This window comes from Phyllobates terribilis, unplaced genomic scaffold (genome assembly GCF_046119375.1).
Source record: "Phyllobates terribilis strain yellow unplaced genomic scaffold, ASM4611937v1 Scaffold_13__5_contigs__length_258822181, whole genome shotgun sequence".
NCBI lineage: Eukaryota > Metazoa > Chordata > Amphibia > Anura > Dendrobatidae > Phyllobates > Phyllobates terribilis.
This window is the reverse complement of record NW_027362773.1, coordinates 94,140,786-94,165,446: the sequence shown is the minus strand read 5'-3', so window position 1 is coordinate 94,165,446 and position 24,661 is coordinate 94,140,786. Positions and strand designations below refer to the sequence as shown.

Here is a 24,661-nt window from a genome sequence, read left to right as displayed (position 1 = left end):
TTCTTTATATTGCAATACTTTGATAATTACGGTCTCCAATTAAGCTCAGCCTGTGGCCGGGTTTCACAGGAGTGCTAAGATGGAGGCACTTGGGATCTACAGCAGACCCCCAAGTGCTATGGCATTGGCAACCCATCCACACCCTATGATCACGTCGCGGAGGGAAGGGGGCGATGGGCACCACTTGAATACCTTTCTCAGAGATTTGACAGCGGCATAGTGCCGATGGCTGCTGTCAGAGGCAGGTGAGGTCTGTATAACACAGCCGGCGCTTCACCTGTGTGGAGCTCCTGAGCACGCTCCATACATCCGCGCCCGACATGTGATGCACATATATGTCATGTATAACAAGGGATTCATTACATTACATTATGTGTATAAAGGTAAGACGCTGGGGCTGACCAAAAACTGAATGTGTGAACATGGCCTAAATGCCAGTGTCTTTCTGTGTCAGGTGGGAATGCTGTCTGCTTTGCCGCATCTTGTCATGACGATTATCGTGCCTATCGGGGGACAAATCGCTGACTACCTACGGAGTAAAAATATTCTCTCTACGACCACTGTGCGGAAGATCATGAACTGCGGAGGTCAGTGACATGGCTGCTGCGAACAAACCATAGCGCCCCCGAATGGCTGAAATTAGATTTCATCCAAATCCTAATATATGTGAATCAATGAGTAATTTATTATTATTATTATTATTATTATTATTACTACTGTATATAGACTAGACATGTGTCCTAATGTCTGCACCATAGAGTTTCATTCTGCTAAATATCATTGATTATTATTCTATCGGACACGATATCAAGCCCCTTGTTCCCTTTATGTGATTTGTACAGTATGGAGCTTATGGGGCCTCATTCATCAGAATGGTCTCATAGTAAAACCATATGTTGCCCATAGCAACCAATCAGAGCTCTGCTTTCATTTTATCAGAGTTTAGCTTTTAGCACAGAAGCCAATCAGAGCTCAGCTGTTATCAGAGTAACCAACAAGAACTCAGGGGTTTTTTTCCAAGCAGCCAATCAGAGCTTAGTTTTCAGCAGTATAAGGAATGAGCAAAGCCCTCATGTCCTTCCGCCCGGTCAGGTGTTGCTCTGCAGAGGGCAGTAGTGTTGTGTACATACAACATGGCGGAGGCCGATGTACACACAGGATCATTCACAGAAACGCACGACTGTCCCATTCCATTAAAATGTAGTTTACATGAGCATGATTTGGTGCAGAAGTGGTTTAACACAAGATACCAAAAAATAGACATCGCGCGTTCATTGTTGCAGACATCCAGGAGACGATTATGAGGAGCCCCAGGAAGTCAGTCCGAAAATATCCCCAGCAGAACAACATGGCGGCCTGTATTGAAATCACTTCACCTTATGCCATGTGATAGCAGTGCAAGAGTTAAAACAGTGGTCCAAGGCAGAAGGAAGGGGGGGAGCTGCATTCACAGTTTATATTCAAAGCTGAAATCTCCCAGTGTTCGCTGCATGTTCAGTTTCTGCATCAGGGTTAAAGCGTAACTGTTGTTTTATATGACATGCCCCCTTTTTCAATGCCCCCACTCGACTCTGGGTATCCACATGATTACGGGTGGGGGTGTGAGAGGCCCAGTGTCAAGCAACAGCAGGCTCCTTGACCGAGGGGTACCGCTATGGGCATCACGCCCGTGCCTGCAAGGGCCCCCTCCACCTCTAGGCCCTGGTGGAGTTGCACCGGCGGTATGTCCACCCCTGGCCAAAACCTCTTACTTCTGTCTCCCCCAGACACAGGAACATTTGGCTGAACATTCAAGTATTCTTAATGGTGAGAAAGGAGAAAGGCGCTGCTAGACACCCATGGCAGCCACTTATCTCCCCTGAAAACAAAAGGATTAGCCATTAAATTTCTAACCACCCGATCCTTCTATCCCCCGACATCATCTCCCATGGAAAGGTTGGAAAGTCCTGTACACATCAGATGGTCGGCAACTTTCATCTAATGTGTATGGGGCCTTACTCTGGTGACTTCTTCCTCTACTTGCCCCATTTGTGTCCCCAGCATGTGTCCCTCCTGCTGGTAGGGAGTGCAGGGAGTTGTAGTTTTATCATTGAGGCCTTAGGGATAATGCTCGACCACTTAGTGCGGAAATCACGTGCTGAGAAAGCGCAATCTAACCCGCAGAATGTCTTCTCCATGTTTCAGGTTTTGGGATGGAAGCGACTCTCCTCCTTGTGGTCGGCTACTCTCACAGTAAAGGGGTGGCCATATCATTCCTTGTCCTTGCCGTTGGTTTCAGTGGATTTGCCATTTCTGGTGAGAACATTATTTTGACACTTATTTCATTTACAATGTAGAAAGTTTTTGAAAGTTTAGAAAAAAAAAGTCTGATTTTTCTAGAAACTGCGCCACTCTTGTCTGATATTGCAGCTCAGCATAAATACTGCAATATCAGGCACAGCCGTAGACTGGACTGGTGTAATTACTAGGGACAGAAATCAGCCCCTTTTTACTAAATCTGGGCATACCCCTTTAATTTGGTACAGTTCATGTACGGACTGGTTGTCTGACTTCACTTTAGACGTCTTCTGATTTTAGTCTTGACCTTGGAGTGGTGCAATGTTTGTTTCCTGCTGCAGTGTTCATCTTTACTTCATCTCCTCAATGAGGAATAGTGGAATAAATGTGTTTCATTTGCATCCGATTTATATTCCTGGCAGGTTCTGATGAAGCATTTACAGACGGATTTGGAGCAAATAAATGCAAATTTGTTTTTTTATCCTCATGGATTTTTAGAATTATCCTAAAGAGGTTTTACAATTTTTGAAAAATACCCGAATTTTTGTACCAAAAATGTTTCCTGTAATGTGAAGTAAGAAAATCACATAGTTCTCACCCTTCCTAGGTCCAGCGCTGATTCTCCGCCTCTTTTCCATGGTCAGTGTTTTGGCTGCAGCTCAGGTCCCGGCGACAGCTCATATCACTGCTGCAGCCAATCACGGGGCTCAGTGGCTCGTGCCATCAACATTGGCCTAACAGCTGAGCTCAGTGATTGGCGGCAGCAGGGATGTGAGCTGTCGACATTATATCGCTGCTGCAACCAAAACACTGACACTGGAGCAGCGTCGGAGAACTGGCGCTGGCCCTGGGAAGGGTGAGTACGATCTGATTTTGTTATGTTACATTACAAGAAAAATTTCAGGTCTATTTTTTTAAAACTGGAAAACCCCTTTAAAAGAGAACTAGCACATTTTTTTCCCCAAAAAATCAGAAACAAAAAATTTAAACACTTGATCACTTGCTTATCTGTTGGGATCTGATTTCCCAGCCACCCACCAATTCTCTTAATTTTCCAAGTGGAGCACCACGGTGCAAGGGTAAAGTCTAGGGGGCTTCCACTCCTGCAGCCTGGGGACTTATGATGGAAGCCCAGAAGTCAGACCCCCACTAGTCTTAATGTTTTGGAATTCCTTAGCCATATGCTTAAACCTTATGTAACTGAAATATTCTCTCAAGGTATCAAAGTTTGACGTCTCCATCCCTATGTCAAGTCAACGCTTCTTGCCTCAGAAATCAGGCCCAGTTTAACCATAGTGATGCTTAGCCTTAGGGCTCGTGTGCACCACCATAAAAATTGGACAAGGGCTATCTGTCGTTTTTATGGATAGCTCTAGTCGCTATGTTATTCAGTGAGGCTGTGCACATGTTTGATTATTTTCCTGGGACCACTTGGTCAGAAGAAACAAATCACAGCATGCATGATTTGCCTCCGATAATTGGAGCGCTTTCAGCCATTTAGGTCTGTGAGTCCGTGGAAAAAAATCGGACTGCACTCTGATGACATCTGTGAGCAGTCCGATTATTTTCATGGACAGACTGAAAGCAGAAGATGACAATAATTTTTTTATTCACCACATCCGAGAAAATGGGATCCCACTGTGATCACACTCTAATCACGCTCTAATCACACTGTAATCATGCTCTGATCATGCTCTAATCACGCTCTAATCATACTCTAATCACGCTCTAATCACGCTCTATTCACACTGTGATCATACTCTGATCATACTCTGATCACACTAATCACACTCTGATCACGCTCTAATCATGCTCTAATCACACTCTGATCATACTCTGATCACACTGATCACACTCTGATCACACTAATCACACTCTGATCACACTAATCATGCTCTGATCACACTCTGATTACACTAATCCCACTCTGATCACGCTCTAATCACACTGTAATCATGCTCTAATCACACTCTTAACACACTCTGATCATAGTCTGATCACACTGATCACACTCTAATCACGCTCTGATCACACTAATCACACTAATCACACTCTGATCATACTCTGATCACACTGATCACACTCTAATCACGCTCTGATCACACTAATCACACTCTGATCACACTAATCATGCTCTGATCACACTCTGATTACACTAATCCCACTCTGATCACGCTCTAATCACACTGTAATCATGCTCTAATCACACTCTTAACACACTCTGATCATAGTCTGATCACGCACTGATCACACTAATCACACTGTGATCACGCACTGATCACACTCTGATCACGCACTGATCACACTCTGATAATAATAATAATCTTTATTTATATAGCGCCAACATATTCTGCAGCGCTTTACAATTCAGAGGGTTATATACAACAGTCATAAGTAACATAGCTAAAGATAATACAATAATTACAGCAAAAATAATGACGACCCTGCTCGTAAGAGCTTACAATCTACAATGAGGTGGGGGTGACACAAAGTACGGGAGCTTATTTACAAGGATGGTTCAGCCATCTTGAGGGGATGAGGGATAGATAAAGGCTGCATAAGCTCATCACCAGCCAGTATCTGTAGTGCTTTTGGGTTCGGTGGAGACTTATGTTTGGAGAAATAAGGGATGGGATAAAAGGACTTCGATTAGGAAAGATGATAGGCCGCCCTAAACAGGTGTGTTTTTAGGGAGCGCCTAAAACTGTGTAAGTTGTGGTTCATCCTAATTTCTTGGGGTAGAGCATTCCAAAGAATAGGTGGAGCTCGGGTGAAGTCTTGGAGCCTGGAGTGGGAGGTACGGATTAGTGCGGATGTTAGTCGAAAGTCGCTTGCGGAGCGTAGAGAACAGGTAGGCCGATAAACAGAAATGAGGGAAGAGATGTAGGGGGGTGCCACACTGTGGAGAGCTTTGTGGATGAGAACAAGCAATTTAAATTGGATCCTATAACTCATGGGCAGCCAATGCAATGACTGGCACAGAGCGGAGGAGTCTGAGTAACGGTTAGCCAAATAGATGACCCTGGCTGCAGCATTAAGGATGGACTGGAGGGGGGAAAGTCGAGTGAGGGGGAGGCCAGTTAATAGAGAGTTGCAGTAGTCAAGGTGGGAGTGGATCAGGGCAACAGTGAGGGTTTTTGTTGATTCCAAGGTGAGAAAGGGGCGGATTCTAGAGATGTTCTTCATGTGTAAGCTACAAGAGCGGGCAAGAGATTGTATATGGAAGGTGAAGGAGAGATTGGTGTCAAACACAACGCCCAAACAACGCGCCTGCTGGCTCGGCATTATTGTGGTGCCACACATGGAGAGGGAGATGTCAGATTTAGGGAGGTGAGTAGACGGCGGGAGCAGAAGAAGTTCAGTTTTCGAAAGGTTGAGTTTCAGGTAGAGAGCGGACATGATGTTGGAAACTGCGGCCAGACAGTCACTGGTGTTCTGTAGTACAGAGGGGGTAAAGTCAGGGGATGAGGTGTATAGTTGTGTGTCATCAGCATAAAGATGGTACTGAAAACCAAATTTGCTGATGGTCTGTCCAATTGGGGTTGTGTAAAGAGAGAAGAGGGCCAAGGACTGAACCCTGAGGAACCCCAACAGTGAGAGGAAGGGGGGAAGAAGTGGAGCCAGCGAACGATACACTGAAAGAGTGGTCAGATAGGTAGAACGAGAACCAGAAGAGAGTAGTGTCCTTTATGCCAATTGAGTGGAGCATAGAGAGTAGGAGGTGGTGGTCAACGGTGTCAAAGGCTGCAAGAAGGTCAAGAAGAATGCGCAGAGAGTGGTCACCATTACGTTTTGCTGTCAGAAGGTCATTGGTTACTTTGATGAGTGAAGTTTCTGTAGAATGTAGGGGGCGGAAGCCGGACTGTGATGGGTCTAGAAAAGAGTGAGTGGAGAAGTAACTGGTAAGGCGGGACTAGACCAGGTGCTCCAAGAGTTTAGAGATGAAGGGAAGATTGGAGACTTTTCTGTAGTTGTTTGTGCAGGAAGGGTCAAGAGAGGGCTTTTTTAATAATGGAGTGTTTGAAGGAGGAGTGGAAGATACCAGAAGAGAGGGAGAGGATGAAGATTTTAGTTAGATGAGTAGTGACGACTGAAGAAAGAGACTGTAGTAGATGTGAGGGGATGGGGTCAGTGGTGCATGTAGTGGGATGAGAAGAAGAGAGGAGCCTGGAGAGTGGAGAGTGATCCAGTGGGGATGTGGGGAGGGATGGGAGTCATGGCACTTGGTGGCTGGGAGCTGATTTCCTGACGGATGGTGTCTATTTTCTCTGTGAAGTAGGAGGCCAAGTCCTCGGCACAAATGTCCGTGATGGGGGCCTGCGCTTTAGGACTGAGGAGGGAGTGAAAGGTATCGAAGAGTTTTTTGGGGTTGTTGGATAGTGAGGAGATCAGGGTGGTGAAGTAGGTCTGTTTGGCGAGGTGAAGGGCAGAGTTATATGTTTTTAACATAAATTTATAGTGGATAAAGTTTTCTAGTGTGCGAGTTTTCCTCCATAGGAGTTCGGCACTTCTAGAGCATCGCTGGAGAAATCGGGTATGTGTTGTGAGCCAGGGCTGTTTTACTCTGTGTTTAGAGGTTCTGAGGGTGAGGGGCGCTACTTGGTCCAGCGTGCTTCTGAGAGTGTTATTGTAGTGGTTTACAGCCAAATCAGGATAGGAAAAAGAGGAGATTGGGGACAGTGATGAGTGAAGGGAGTCTGTAAGTGTATGAGGGTTAATGGCTTGTAGATTTCTGAATGTGTGATAGGTAGGAGTGTGCTGGGGCGGGCGAGGATTTGTGAGCGTAAAGGAGAGAATGTTATGATCAGAGAGGGGAAGAGGAGAGTTATTTAGGTGGGGGATTGAACTAAGCCGGACAAAGACCAGATCAAGGGTGTTTCCATCTTTGTGTGTCTCAGAGGTTGAAAGCTGTGAGAGGCCAAGAGAAGTGGTTAAAGATTGAAGCTGGGATGCGGATGAGGAGGTGGGGCTGTTTATGGGGATGTTGAAGTCTCCCAGGATAAGGGTTGGTAAATCTGAGGACATGAAGTGTGGCAGCCAGGCAGAAAAATGGTCAAGGAACTGGGTGGGTGAGCCTGGGGGATGGTATACGACGGCTAATCTGAGGGAGAGGGGATGGAAGAGCCTGATGGTGTGGACCTCAAAAGAAGGGAATGAGAGTGATGGTACTGGGGGGATGACCTGGAAGGTGCAATGTGGGGACAGGAGTATTCCGACCCCACCACCAAATCTGTTTGCAGTTCTCGGGGAATGGGAAAAATGTAAGCCGCCATGAGAAATAGCGGCAGGGGAGACAGTGTCAGAATCCTGATCCAGGTTTCAGTGAGGGCCAGCAGATTGAGAGAGTTGGTCAGAAAGTAATTGTGCAGGAAAGGAAGCTTGTTGCATACAGACCGTGGATTTCACAGTGCACAATTGAAGGAGGGAGATGAAGGAGTACAGCTGATGTTAATAAGGCTAGCAGGGTTTCGATGTGAGGTGAAGGAGAGGTTGAGGTTGGTGGAGGGTGGTCCGGGGTTAGGAGAGATATCCGCTGAAATGAGTAGTTGCAGTAAAAAGCGAAAGAGCAGATAGTTTTTGGATTTGTGATGTAACACGGGTACTTTAGATGCAGCGACACAGAAACACAGAGCAGCCAATACCGGGTTAATAACCAGGGGAAGTTTATGATAACAGGGTCAATCTCCACGCAGGGAGTAACGGGAAAATATGGGGGAAAACAAGGGAAGTAGCAGGTAAAAGTCTATAACTGACAGTTCACAGTTCACAGTTTAACAAGATATAGCAGAGTTGAACCGGTTGTAATCGACAGTTTTTACACTTAGCTGACTCTTTTCCTCCACAAGGCAGTTGCCAGCTGATGCCGGTGTTGATTTCTTCAGGCTTCCCCACCCAAACAATGCTCCGTCTTCTGGCGGCAGCGGGCGGTCTCCGGCTTTACCCGCTGAGCCTCTAGTCCATAACACGGCACCTCACGTGCTCGGCTCCACAGACCCTGCGTCTCTTCTCTAGTCAGCTTGACTCCTCCGGTCCACTGCACTTGGCTCTTGCTCCCAGTACTGGAGCCAGGAGCATGGACCCTATCACACTGCTCTCCTGAGCGTGACTCTGCTCTCGCTTTCCTGCGCAAAAGTCCTTGTCTCTCCCTCTCTCTAGCCACGCCACCAGCTTCCCAGTCACCTGACTCCTGTGCTGGAAGTCTGTCTTCCCCCTGCAACCAGATGTACGGCCCCGGCAGTTCCGGATCCCTTGTTCTGACAGTACATACACCCCGGTCTTCCCTCTTACACCCCCGCTCTCCTTTAACTCGCCATTCCACGGGCGAGAGCTCCTTCACTAAACGTTCACATTCTTGGACTTCCTGGATGATACGGTACCATATGAATTGATCTTGTTCGTAACGGTGAGGAGGCACTCCTGCTGCTGTTCGTTCTGACCGGCGTACCTCAGTTTGAACGATGGGGGGTGCAGGGTCACTCGGATTCCCAATCTCCGCCTGCCCGGTGGCTTCAACCGAAGTTGTGACCTCGCCGCCTGCACTGGGGACTGCAGGTAATCAAGTGCTGGGGCTCGGAGGTAGAACCAACAATTCTTCTTCGTCCATATCGTGGCTCGGGGCAACTGTAACAAGACCCTGTCTAGAAGCAGGTGATTCTTCTCCATCCTCATCATCTTTAGACAGACAGGGTCGCAGCATACTACGATGAACCACTCTGGTAGGGGCTCCTTCAGCCCCCTCGGGTTGAACTTCATACACAGGTCCTTCAGCGCCAATCCTGCGATTCACCCGGTGCGGGGTCCGTTCCCACCGCCTACTCAATTTGCCTGTCCCGAACCAACACCCGCTCCCCGGGCCTCAGAGCTGTCCCTCAAAGAGGCAATGTCTCATGATGTTTGAGCTCCTGAAACTTTTGTTGTACCAACCGTCGGAGGGTCTGCAGTCGATGCCGATGTTCCCGGACCCAGGAAGCCATCCCCGTCCGTTGGTAGTCCTCTTCGGGGTCCAGCTCTAACTCGGTAATCTCTTGCCCCTTTCGCCTGAACAGCAAGGTATAAGGAGTGAACTCCGTCGTACTATTCACTCGGTTGTTGTAGACCCACACCAGCTCGGCCACAAACTCAGGCCATCGAACCTTCCGATCTTCCTCCAACGTGCGGAGCATTTGGATCAGTGTCCTCTTAAAGTGGTCACAGGCCCCATTTCCTTGAGGGTGGTAAGGAGAAGTCCGTGACTTCTCAATCTTGTACAACTGGTGCAGCTCTTCCATCACCCAGTCTTGGAAGCAGGCGCCTTGATCGGAATGGATCCTCTTTGGGCAGCCGTACACCCGAATGAAGTCTAGGCAGATGGCCTGTGCAGCTGACTCGGCGGTCTGGTCTCTGGTCGGGGTCACTACCGCAAACTTTGTGAAGTGGTCTGTCATTACCAGGCAATGTTCATACCGGAGATGCGCCGGTCCAACAGTCAAATAGTCGATCATCAGCACCTCCAAGGGGGCAGAAGTCACAAAGGTTTGTATGGGGACCCGTTGCTCCGGGGGCTTAACCAGCTCACAGCTCCAACATCTTCAACAAGTGTATTCTATTGTTGCTCACAGTGGGGGATGATACACCAGCCTCTGCAACCACTGAAACGTCTTCTCTGGTCCGAAGTGAGCCCCTCGTTCATGAGCCTTCTTAGCCACTACTCCGACCAACTTCTCTGGGATCACCACTTGCCAGGTGGTCCCGAACTCTCGCAGTAGCTGCACCCGTCGGTACATCAGCCCGTCTCGCAAACACAGTCTCTCCTATTGTCCTAGCATTTTCAGTGCTCCCGGGGACAGGGTACTCCTCTCTTCTCGACTGGGGACTTGCCGCAAAGCCACCCATTGACGTAATTGAGCAACTTCTCTGTCAGTCTATTGAAGTCGGATCCAGTCATCTCCTGGCCGCCTTAGCACTTGTTCTTCCGACGTCTCTCCGATCTGTCCCTGCGCCGCGGCCAGCGGTCCCACAAACTTCGGAAGCTAGGGGTCTCATCCGTCTCCAAATCTTCATCGCGATCATGATCAGGCCGTTCATAAGTCACTCTGGAGAGGGCATCGGTGTGAGTATTCTCTGCCTTAGGCCGGTAGGCGATCTTATACCGGTACCTGGCCATGCGGGCCACCCACCGCTGCTCCAGGGCCCCCAATTTCGCATTCTCCAGGTGGGCCAGCGGGTTGTTATCTGTTCTCACCAGTACTTCGGACCCGGACAAATACTCTGCAAACTTCTGGGTCATTGCCCAAACCAGAGCCAGCAACTCTAATTTAAAAGAGCTATAATTATCTGGGTTCCCCTCGGAGTCGTGAAGGGAGCGGCTGACGTACGCAATCACACGCTCTTTCCCCTCCTGTACTTGGGATAACACGGCTCCCAGACCATGTAGGCTCCCATCAGTGTGGAGTATGAATGGTTGGGAGAAATCCGCATAGGCAAGTATTGGGGCCTCGGTCAGGGCAATTTTTAGGGCACGGAAGGCCTCTTCCTGGCTGCTTCCCCACCGAATCGCCTGATTCTTGGAGCCCGCCGACACTCCCTTAAGTAGCTCCAGCAATGGGTTGGCTATGGGGGTGAAGTTCTTCGTGAATCTTCGGTAGTACCCGGCAAGTCCCAGGAAGGCCGGGTACTTCCTTCGGAGTAGGCCACTCCTGTACGGCGACCACCTTTTCCTGGGTGGGCCTGACTCCTTCACCGGACACAGTATGACCGAGATATTCGATCTGTTTGCGGAACAGGTGGCACTTCTGGGGCTTCACCTTTAGGCCATGACTCTGTATGCGACTCAGTACTTGCTCCAGTCGCTGGAGGTGCTCCTCGAAGGTGGCGGCATAGACAATTATGTCATCAAGGTAAATCAGTGTCGCCTCGAAGTTCAAATCGCCCAGGCACCTCTCCATCAGATGCTGGAATGTCCTGGGGACGTTAGTCAGGCCGAAGGGCATCCGATTGAATTCGAACAGTCCCATGGGTAATATGAACGCCATCTTCGCATGGTCATGTTCGGCCACGGGCACCTGCCGGTACCCACTGGCCAGATCCAAGGAGAAATATCTTGCCTTCCCCAAGGCCGACAGGGACTCTTCGATTCGTGGTAGTGGGTAAGAGTCTCGTACTGTACAGGCATTCAGTCGTCTATAGTCCACACAGAACCGCAGGGTCCCATCTTTCTTCCGAACCAGGACAATCGGGGTTGCCCACAGACTCTGACTCTCCCATATCACACCATTCTGTAACATATGTGCTAGCATCTCCTTAACCTCTTTATACATCTGGGGAGGTATCTGCTAGTATCTCTCCCGCATTGGGGCAGCGCTCCCCGTGGGAATCTCGTGGGTAATGGCTTCGGTGCAACCAAAATCATCCTCATGGCGAGCAAAGACTTCCTGGTACCGCTCCAGTACCTCCTCAACCTGCTGCACCTATCGAGGCGAAAGTCCCATCAATTCAGCCTGCATTCGTTCTAGGATTCTTCGCCCCCACCTTCGCACTAGCCCGGTGGGATTCCGGTGGCACGGTGACCGCCAGAGTCCAGGGGTCTCCTCGTACAGTGGACAGCTGTACCACATAAGGTCGCACCAACTTCTCTGGCATTCCCAGAATCTGGGCTATTTCCGCCCTGGGAGGGAGTGTGAGATCATCTTCGCTCAGATTAACACACCTCACTATAACATTGCCACCCTGAACGGTGGCAAGTGTCCGAGCCACCAAGAGTCCGGGGGGTACTCTGTCCATCGATGTTGGTTCTATCTGAACTTCGACCCCCTCAAGAGGTGTACAGGCCCATGCGGATACAGTTTGTCCGGGCGGTAAGGTGAGCGCCGTAGTTGCTGGCACTATTATTTTCCCCAGGATCTTCCCTTCACTCAACGTCTCCTGAGCCTGGGCAGCTCGGATTAGTTGTTGAAAGACCCTCCTTTGGGGGGTTCCTGGGTCCCACTGGTCTAGAGGAATCTCCTTCGGCTCACTAATCAGGATTTGCCCGATCTCTTTCAGTACATTCATTCTGACGGTCACCGGGGGTCCACTTCCCGTTCCCCCTGTGACCAGGACGACTCCTTTTTTCCCACATCTTTTCCACACACTCGGATCTTCATCCACACCACCCCTGCGACGGGGATGGGTAATTGATTAGCTGCCGTGAGTCTAATTACTGGTTCCCATTCAGGCCGCTCTATCTCTGGAAATCGCAGTCGTCGTAGTCACCTGGGATCCCGTGTCAATCAGGCAGTGAACAGCCCGACCACTTATTTCGGCCCAGACAGTCGGGCTGGTGGAACCCAGGTCCTTGGGACTTCCTCTTTTTCTTTCCCCTTCCTCAGGCTCCGGGCTGTGTCCCCCAAACACGCAGGCCGCTAGTTTAATGGCTGCCGCGTCAGGGGCGCCCTCGGCTAGCACAGCCCCTGGCATAATGTCCTGCGCCTCCACACTTCCAGCAGGTTGTGTCTTTGTCTGTGTAGGGCTGCCTCACTCCCCTACGGAACTCTCCTGCTCTTCAATTCTTTCCATAACTGGAGCAATCGATCTGGGTATCTCTGGTGTCGGGGCTGGAGTCTTCTTGAGACTGGACCATTCATCCTGCATCTCCTGTATCTCCTTTCGCATCTCTCGAGCCCATTCCGGTTCAGCTGCAGTCGGGGTGGGTACCTCGTTACTCCAGACCATCCCTGCCAGGGCCGTCACCCTCATCTCCTGCTCTCTCACACGTGCTTCCGCCCCCACTTCTAGAAAAGTCATACGTGGGTTGGCGCGCAGGCGCTCCCGCAAGGCCTGCTTCAGCTGCACATCCCTGAGGCCTGCCACAAACTGGTCCCTTAAGATCACGTCAGGGGGGCCCATTCCCAAATTCCCCATGTCGTCTTTTCTAGTGATATATGCATCTCCTCCAGTATCCGCACCAATTTTTCTACAGTATCCCGGTCATGGGGAGGGCAGTACATCACGGATTGTCGGTCCTCGCCGTCCAGGGCCAGTATGGCTATTTCGGCTTACATAGCTGGGGTCATCGGATGCATACGTAACATACTCCTAACTCTCTCAATCCAGTCCCACAGCATCATATTGTCCCCGGTGAACTTTGGGAGATTGCTGAGCATGGCCCCCAGCGGCAAGCTAGATTTAGGGGCTCCCAGGATGTATTGCTCTGCAGTGTCTGTGTCTAACAACTGCATCCTGCCGACTACGCCAAATGTAACACGGGTACTTTAGATGCAGAAACACAGAAACACAGAGCAGCCAATAGCGGGTTAATAACCAGGGGAAGTTTATGATAACAGGGTCAATCTCCCCGCAGGGAGTAACAGGGGAAAATATGGGGGAAAACAAGGGAAGTAGCATGTAAAAGTCTTTAACTGACAATTCACAGTTTAACTACATATAGCAGAGTCGAACCGGTTGTAATTGACAGTTTTTACACTTAGCTGACTCTTTTCCTCCACAAGGCAGTTGCCAGCTGATGCCGGTGTTGATTTCTTCAGGCTTCCCCACCCAAACAATGCTCCGTCTTCTGGCGACAGCGGGCGGTCTCCGGTTTTACCCGCTGAGCCCCTAGTCCATAACACGGCACCTCACATGCTCGGCTCCACAGACCCTGCGTCTCTTCTCTAGTCGGCTTGACTCCTCCGGTCCACTGCACTTGGCTCTTGCTCCCAGTACTGGAGCCAGGAGCCTGGACCATCTCACACTGCTCTCCTGAGCGTGACTCTGTTCTCGCTTTCCCTCGCAAAAGTCCTCATCTCTGCCTCTCTCTAGCCGCGCCACCAGTTCTCCGGTCACCTGACCTCCCAGCTCTCACTCTGGACACACCCCCATCTTCCCAGTCACCTGACTCCTGTGCTGGAAGTCTGTCTTCCCCCTGCAACCAGAGGTACGGCCCCGGCAGTTCCAGATCCCTTGTTCTGACAGTACTTACACCCCGGTCTTCCCTCTTATACCGACATGGTTTCTTGTGCTATACCTTTGGATGAGACTGAGTGAGATTTTTCAGAAAGTTCAAAAGAGCATGTGAACTGTACATGGGAGAGGGAAGGAGTGAGGGGCAGATATGGATGAGTGGTGATGGAGGGGGGATAGGGCGGTGAATGTGGATGAAAAAAGTACACAGGAATACGGACGCAGGAATAAAGTACATAGTTAGAAGAGAGTATAAAATGTGGGTGACCAGACTCCTGCCCTGAATGACTGCCATTGAAATGACTGTCAGACACTTGTCGAATAGGATACTTTGCTGAAGAGGACACATGCGTGCAGCCCACACTGCGTGCACCTCTGATAACACTAATCACACTTTGATCACGCACTGATCACACTCTGATCACACTCTGATCACGCACTGATCACACTCTGATCACACTAATCACACTAATCACACTCTGATCACACTCTGATTACACTAATCACACTGATCACGCACTGATCACACTCTGATCACGCACTGATCACACTCTGATCACGCACTGATCACACGCTGATCACACTCTGATCACACTAATCACACTCTGATCACACTAATCACGGTCTGATCACAATAATCACACTCTGATCACACTAATCACACTCTGACCACACTAATCACGCTCTGGTCACACTCTGATCACAATAATCACACTAATCACACTCTGATCACACTAATCACGCTCTGGTCACACTCTGATTACACTAATCACACGCTGATCACACTAATCACACTCTGATCACACTCTGATCATACTCTGATCATACTAATCACACTCTGATTACGCACTGATCACACTAATCACACTCTGATCACACTAATCACACTCTGATCACACTAATCACGCTCTGATCACACTCTGATTACACTAATCACACTCTGATTACACTAATCACACTCTGATCACACACTGATCATACTCTGATCACACTAATCACACTCTGACCACACTAATCATGCACTGATCACACTAATCACACTCTGATCACGCACTGATCACACTCTGATCACACTAATCACACTCTGATCACACTAATCACACTAATCACCCTCTGATCACACTCTGATTACACTAATCACACTGATCACACTCTGATCATACTCTGATCACACTAATCACACTCTGATCACGCACTTATCACACTAATCACACTCTGATCACAGTAGTCACATGCTAATCACACTAATCACATGCTGATCACACTAATCACACTCTGATCACACTAATCACGCTCTGATCACACTAATCATGCTCTGATCACACTCTGATTACACTAATCATACTCTGATCACACTGATCACACACTGATCACACTCTGATCATACTCTGACCATACACTGATCACACTAATCACACTCTGATCATACTCTGATCACACTAATCACACTCTGATCACACTCTGATTACACTAATCACACTGATCACGCACTGATCACACTCTGATCACGCACTGATCACACTCTGATCACGCACTGATCACACTCTGATCACGCACTGATCACACTCTGATCACACTCTGATCACACTAATCACACTCTGATCACACTAATCACGGTCTGATCACACTCTGATCACACTAATCACACTCTGATCACACTAATCACACTCTGACCACACTAATCACGCTCTGGTCACACTCTGATCACAATAATCACACTAATCACACTCTGATCACACTAATCACGCTCTGGTCACACTCTGATTACACTAATCACACTCTGATCACACTAATCACACTCTGATCACACTCTGATCATACTCTGATCATACTAATCACACTCTGATTACGCACTGATCACACTAATCACACTCTGATCACACTAATCACACTCTGATCACACTAATCACGCTCTGATCACACTCTGATTACACTAATCACACTCTGATTACACTAATCACACTCTGATCACACACTGATCATACTCTGATCACACTAATCACACTCTGACCACACTAATCATGCACTGATCACACTAATCACACTCTGATTACGCACTGATCACACTCTGATCACACTAATCACACTCTGATCACACTAATCACACTAATCACCCTCTGATCACACTCTGATTACACTAATCACACTGATCACACTCTGATCATACTCTGATCACACTAATCACACTCTGATCACGCACTTATCACACTAATCACACTAATCACACTCTGATCACAGTAGTCACATGCTAATCACACTAATCACATGCTGATCACACTAATCACACTCTGATCACACTAATCACGCTCTGATCACACTAATCATGCTCTGATCACACTCTGATTACACTAACCATACTCTGATCACACTGATCACACACTGATCACACTCTGATCATACTCTGACCATACACTGATCACACTAATCACACTCTGATCACACTAATCACACTCTGATCACACTAATCACGCACTGATTACACTAATCACACTCTGATCACGCACTGATCACACTAATCACACTCTGATCACACGCTGATCACACTAATCACACTCTGATCACACTCTGATCATACTCTGATCATACTAATCACACTCTGATCACGCACTGATCACACTAATCACACTCTGATCACACTAATCACGCTCTGATCATACTCTGATTACACTAATCACACTCTGATCACACTAATCACACTCTGATCACACTCTGATCATACTCTTATCACACTAATCACACTCTGATCACACTAATCACACTCTGATCACACTAATCACACTCTGATCACACTCTGACCACACTAATCACGCACTGATCACACTAATCACACTCTGATCATGCACTGATCACACTAATCACAGTCTGATCACTCTCTGATCACACTAATCACACTCTGATCACACTAATCACGCTCTGATTACACTAATCACACACTGATCACACTAATCACACTCTGATCACACTAATCACACGCTGATCACACTAATCACACACTGATCACACTAATCACACTCTGATCACACTAATCATACTCTGATCACACTAATCACACTCTGATCACACTCTGATCATACCCTGATCATACTAATCACACTCTGAACACGCACTGATCACACTAATCACACTCTGATCACACTAATCACGCTCTGATCACACTCTGATTACACTAATCACACTCTGATCACACTAATCACACTCTGATCACACTCTGATCACACTAATCACACTCTGATCACACTCTGACCACACTAATCATGCACTGATCACACTAATCAGACTCTGATCACGCACTGATCACACTCTGATCACACTAATCACACTCTGATCATACTCTGATCACACTAATTACACTCTGATCACGCACTTATCACACTAATCACACTCTGATCACAGTAATCACACGCTAATCACACTAATCACATGCTGATCACACCTAATCACACTCTGATCACACTAATCACGCTCTGATCACACTAATCATGCTCTGATCACACTCTGATTACACTAATCATACTCTGATCACACTGATCACACTCTGATCATACTCTGACCATACTCTGATCACTCTCTGATCACACTAATCACACTCTGATCACACTAATCACGCTCTGATTACACTAATCACACTCTGATCATGCACTGATCACACTAATCACACTCTGATCACACGCTGATCACACTAATCACACTCTGATCATACTCTGATCATACTAATCACACTCTGATCACGCACTGATCACACTAATCACACTCTGATCACACTAATCACGCTCTGATCATACTCTGATTACACTAATCACACTCTGATCACACTAATCACACTCTGATCACACTAATCACACTCTGATCACACTCTGATCATACTCTGATCACACTAATCACACTCTGATCACACTCTGACCACACTAATCATGCACTGATCACACTAATCACACTCTGATCATGCACTGATCACACTAATCACACTCTGATCACTCTCTGATCACACTAATCACACTCTGATCACACTAATCACGCTCTGATTACACTAATCACACACTGATCACACTAATCACACTCTGATCACACTAATCACACGCTGATCACACTAATCACACACTGATCACACTAATCACACTCTGATCACACTAATCACACTCTGATCACACTAATCATACTCTGATCACACTAATCACACTCTGAACACGCACTGATCACACTAATCACACTCTGATCACACTAATCACGCTCTGATCACACTCTGATTACACTAATCACACTCTGATCACACTAATCACACTCTGATCACACTAATCACACTCTGATCACACTCTGACCACACTAATCATGCACTGATCACACTAATCAGACTCTGATCACGCACTGATCACACTCTGATCACACTAATTACACTCTGATCACGCACTTATCACACTAATCACACTCTGATCACAGTAATCACACGCTAATCACACTAATCACATGCTGATCACACCTAATCACACTAATCACGCTCTGATCACACTAATCATGCTCTGATCACACTCTGATTACACTAATCATACTCTGATCACACTGATCACACTCTGATCATACTCTGACCATACTCTGATCACTCTCTGATCACACTAATCACACTTTGATCACACTAATCACGCTCTGATTACACTAATCACACTCTGATCATGCACTGATCACACTAATCACACTCTGATCACACTCTGATCATACTCTGATCACACTAATCACACTCTGACCACACTAATCACGCACTGATCACACTAATCACACTCTGATCATGCACTGATCACACTAATCACACTCTGATCACTCTCTGATCACACTAATCACACTCTGATCACACTAATCACGCTCTGATTACACTAATCACACTCTGATCACACACTGATCACACTAATCACACTCTGATCACACTAATCACACACTAATCACACTAATCACACTCTGATCACACTAATCATACTCTGATCACACTAATCACACTCTGATCACACTCTGATCATACCCTGATCATACTAATCACACTCTGATCATGCACTGATCACACTAATCACACTCTGATCACACTAATCACGCTCTGATCACACTCTGATTACACTAATCACACTCTGATCACACTAATTACACTCTGATCACACTCTGATCATACTCTGATCACACTAATCATACTCTGACCACACTAATCATGCACTGATCACACTAATCAGACTCTGATCACGCACTGATCACACTAATTACACTCTGATCACGCACTTATCACACTAATCACACTCTGATCACAGTAATCACACGCTAATCACACTAATCACATGCTGATCACACCTAATCACACTCTGATCACACTAATCACACTCTGATCACACTAATCACGTTCTGATTACACTAATCACACTCTGATCACGCACTGATCACACTAATCACACTCTGATCACACTTTGATCAGAATGTGATTAGCATAATCGGACCAATTTTCTCAGATGAAAAACAATTGTGTGACCTGAGCCTATTAGTAACCATTCAGAATTTAGATTTTATTTTTCTTACACAGGTAAGTAAAGGGAAGAAGAAATCTGATGGGTTATTAAGAGTTCATTCAGGAACAAGAATGTTTCTATTCACTGACTGCAAAAAGAGATTTTAAAAAATGATTAGGAAAAATCTATCTTTTTGCAGTGATTACACTTCTTTTGAATTCTCCATGTCATTGTTTTTTTTGTGCCTTGTTGATAGGTTTCAATGTCAATCACCTTGACATCGCTCCCCGTTACGCCAGTATTCTGATGGGAATTTCTAATGGCGTTGGCACCCTGTCTGGAATGGTGTGTCCGCTGATCGTCGGAGCCATGACTAAGAACAAAGTACGTTCCTATTAAACATTTCTTGACTTTATTGCCGTTCCTGTGTTCTTTGGAAAGGTTCAGAGAGAAAGACCTTAGTCTAAGCCTCCAGGCACGTCAGCTATAAATAGAAGCCCGAATGCAAGCCCTGGATCCTCGAGTGACCGGGGGAGTCATAAGGTTTTAATTAACTGAGGAGAAATCATGCTGAGAGCAGAGAAACATGGATCAGCAGCCAATGCTTATTAGAACTTACGTAACTGTCATCTGCAAAACAATGAATGGGATGAGGAGCACGGGGCTGAACCGCTGCATCAATGAGAACGTCTAGAATATAGAGATTTACCATAATTAGTGGTTTTTCTCTTGACTTCCAGACCTGTAGATGGCAGGTCTTTGTCACCCAATACATCTGAGTTCCTCGTTATTGGCCAACAGTCTTCATGGCTATGACAAGAACGTAACCCATGAATTTCTTGGGCATGTGATTTTGGTGTTGGGTGCCAAGGTTGGCGGAACAATATATATAGCCTTAGCCATGGCATTTAGATACAAGACTAAGGCATCCAAACTCTTAGCTCCACATGAACGTAAGCCGAGCTACAGCTATAGGTGACATCAGGATCCTAAACAAGGTCTTCTTGTTCGGAGAAGTATTTGGATGTTTTTGAATTATTTTTATGACTTCTCCCAAGATCAGGTTTGTCTTGCTTTAGCTCAGGATGCATGAACACATAATGAGACCCATGACTGACCTTCCAGATCTCTTCTTAGTTTGAGAATCCATCCACATCCGGTGGTCTTTCAGTCTTGACCGTACATAGTGCAATTTTTAAAATCAAAGTAAGAACATTTTCAGAGTTCAGTGGTGAGGATGGCAATTGTTCTCTTTCAATTAGGACAGATGTTCTAATTTTACAGTCATTTGTCCATGATGATCGGGGAACATCCAAAGTTTATTGATTAAACGTCAAACTACAGAAAGTAAAATACACCGGGAACTTACGAAATGACACAATGTAACTCCTATGAGAACTGATGTTGCTGCTATGTTGTTTATAAATTCATTGTTATATTGTTCAAATGTTTTCAATAAAACGGGTGTAAAAAAAGAAATACATTGGCAAACTAAAGAATGAATGATAAATACAATGTGCAAAAGATCAGATTACAAGTGCTTCAGCCCATACGTTGGGAGACACTGCATCTAGCATTATTCAAGACTTTGCATTCTCCACTATGGTAGACTTTGCATCCTTCATTATTGGAGACCTTGCATACACCAGTAAGGGAGAATTTGCATCCTGCCTTACAAGAGACCTTGCATTATCTACTATTAGAGACCTTACATCCTCAATTACAAGAGACCTTGCATACTCCAATAATGAAGGATGCAAAGTCTCTTGTTATGAATGCATTCTCAATTATTGAAGTCCATACATCCTAAACTATTGGAGTCCATGCATCCTCCACTCTTGGAGTCCATGCATCCTCCACTCTTGGAGTCCATGCATCCTCCACTATTTGAGTCCATGCATCCTCCACTCTTGGAGTCCATGCATCCTCCACTATTTGAGTCCATGCATCCTCCACTCTTGGAGTCCATGCATCCTCCACTCTTGGAGTCCATGCATCCTCCACTATTGGAGTCCAGGCATCCTCAACTATTGGAGTCCATGCATCCTCCACTAGTGGAATCCATGCATCGTCCACCATTGGAGTCCATGCATCCTCCACTACTGGAGTCCATGCATCCTCCACTATTCGAAACCTTGAGTCCTCCGCCGTTGGAGACCTGGAGTCCTCCGCCGTTGGAGACCTGGAGTCCTCCGCCGTTGGAGACCTGGAGTCCTCCCTGTTAGACACGTGGCTTCCTCCACTACTTTAGACAGTGCATCCTGTATTGGGAACATGGCATTCTCTACTTTTGAGGATGTGGCATCCTTCACTAAATTAACAGGTCAACATTGAGTTCCGTGTTTGTGCCAGTGGGACTCTTTTTCTAGGTATCCTATTCTTTATATATGATGTGTCTCTCAACACTGAGCATACCACATGGTTGGCTCTGCTGGGTGAATTATCATTTATTCTGGGATGTGTCTAGTCACATTATTTACAATGAAAATAGAGAGAGGGACGTAATTTTATATACTCTTATTAGATGTATGGAAAGCAAAGGGGACAACCCTATTTAGCAACCAAAGTTTCAGAAGCGAAATGTGAGATAAATATCTACTGAAACATTTTTGACCATTTTCTTTCCCCCCCCCAGACACGTGAAGAATGGCAATATGTCTTCCTGATAGCAGCTCTCGTACATTATGGTGGAGTTATATTCTACGGTATTTTTGCCTCTGGTGAGAAGCAGCCATGGGCAGACCCTGAGCAGACCAGCGATGATAAGTGTGGCTTCATCCATGAAGATGAACTAGCTGAAGAAACCGAGGACATTAGCCAGAATTACATCAACTACAACAACACAAAGTCCTATGGAGCCACCACGCAGGTAAACAGCGGCTGGCCCAACGGTTGGGAAAAGAGAGAAGAATTTGTACAAGAAGAAGGACAAGAGTCATATCATGATGGAAGTTTCACCTCTTAACAATTCCCGCAGTAGATAGTTATTTTTCATAGTGTCTGTGATTAAAAATTCATTGTGGTGTTTGCACAAAGTGTTGGTCAGGATCATGTATAGCGCACACACATCCATCAAGCGCAGATCATGCTGTGACGATGATGAGTAACTATTTGTATGAGTCGCCTGATAATTCACCATCATCTTTGAAACCATCTGGATTTTTACTTTCCTGAACCATGCCACCACTAACCCTATAGATGCAGTATCTCCACTAGCGTAAGCACAGTTAGACATAGCACATCTGAAACTTTGACCAAGTCTTTTGCGTTTCAAGATCGAACAACCAGCCATAAACACCTTCAGTCGACCCATGGAAGATGCCAAACCAATGCCAAGGGTCTATCGAGCCTCTTTGAGATCAGTGGGAACCTACAAAATATCTATATTTCTCCCGGCTAATCGACATCGAAGAACAAACCCATCAAGTTCATCTTGAATTTGCAAATGTTGAATGACTCAGGAAAAGTTTTTGGAACAAACTTAAAATGTTTTACTCATTGTTTAGAAGATGAGAATGACCAGGACACGAGGCCGTCCATGGGTTACCGGCTGATTGATACATTTTGTATTAATATCTTCTTAATTTTTGTCCAAACGATGGATAAGATAGATAAAACATGATATCAGGGTGAGATGTACTGTAAGGCTAGACACAAATGTGAATATTTTCCGCCTATACATATATATATACACACAGGTATTTTTCACATATAAACTATATGATACATATCAGCACATTCCTTACTGGGTAGATACAAGAATTCCAATTAACTAGTGACCCATTTTATGTAAAGATATATTAAAACGGGGATTAAATAAGGGAATTATACCTCTAAACATACGTAGCTAGATATTATATAGGGTTTGATAAACGGCATCATTTGTTTTTAGGGTGGAGTATATGATATATCTGAAAAAGTTGATGTAGATGAGGATTGTCCATGGATAGACCAGCAGAGTTGCTATACTATACATCCATTTCCGATTGTAATAAAAACGGGAAACATAAAGAGCGCAATAGGGTCTTATCCAGGTTAAAAAGAGGAACAGAGGCAGAGAAAATGCTCACCTGAGGGGGTTGTGAAAGTCACAGCCCTTATGTTAGCTTGAAAAGATTTAGGCTGCTGCAGATCCACAAACGGTATATCATATAGAAGCTGGAGGAAAGTGGAGGTAGATCCGCTCAGCCAAAGGTATCGAAAACAGTAGGAGACCGTAAAGATGTAAATGTGCTTTTTATTTATCAACGCATTTCGAAGCACACCTGCTTCTTCTTCAGGACAAACGACAAAGATAAAAAAAGTTTTTTTTTAACTACAAAGTTAAAAAGTTTTTTTTTATCTTTGTGGTTTGTCCTGAAGAAGAAGCAGTTGTCCTTTGAAACGCGTTGATAAATAAAAAGCACATTTACATCTTTACGGTCTCCTACTGCTTTCGATACCTTTGGCTTTGCGAATTTACCTCTTCTTTCCTCCAGCTTCTATATGATATACATCCATTTCCAGTGCTTTTATTGGGGCTGGGAAATGTCTCGTAGTCTTTCCTCCATTTCTCTTCACCTCCTAATATTGAAACCAAATACCTACTGTAATTATGGTCCAACTAAAAGATAGGTCCATCATGGGTATTATACTACCAATACATCCACACATTTTGTAGATATCTGCATCTAAGTCAGACGCCGTATAAATCGGAACGAGGTGCATGGACTGTCCCGACCCGAGCGTGACCGCTTCATGTATTTCTATGAGCACTGCGTTCCGATCTCGGTCCGATTCGTACGACTGTCTGACTGCGTCCTAAACTACATCTATCTCAACACTATTGCACTTTCATTTTTTCCGTACTTGTTTAAAAAAAGCCATAAATCGATCAAAACATTATAATAAAAAAAAAATAACATTCGCAATCGTACTGCTTGTTATGGATAATCCCTATAGAAATATATTATTTAAATAGAGCTTCAAATTTAATAAGATCTAACAATATCAAT

At 46.0% G+C, this 24,661-nt stretch overlaps 1 protein-coding gene across 1 annotated transcript in view; it reads left to right on the top strand.

Annotated features, from left to right (window-relative positions):
- Window positions 1-23,879, top strand: part of SLC17A6 (solute carrier family 17 member 6) — a 66,421-nt gene extending 42,542 nt beyond the window's left edge. The window contains exons 9-12 of the mRNA XM_073658218.1: window positions 455-587; window positions 2,185-2,295; window positions 19,924-20,051; window positions 22,303-23,879. Coding sequence (XP_073514319.1) covers window positions 455-587; window positions 2,185-2,295; window positions 19,924-20,051; window positions 22,303-22,632 — 702 coding nt within the window. The 3' untranslated portion in view covers window positions 22,633-23,879. The remainder of the gene's footprint in view (window positions 1-454; window positions 588-2,184; window positions 2,296-19,923; window positions 20,052-22,302) is intronic.
- Window positions 23,880-24,661: the final 782 nt, after the last annotated feature.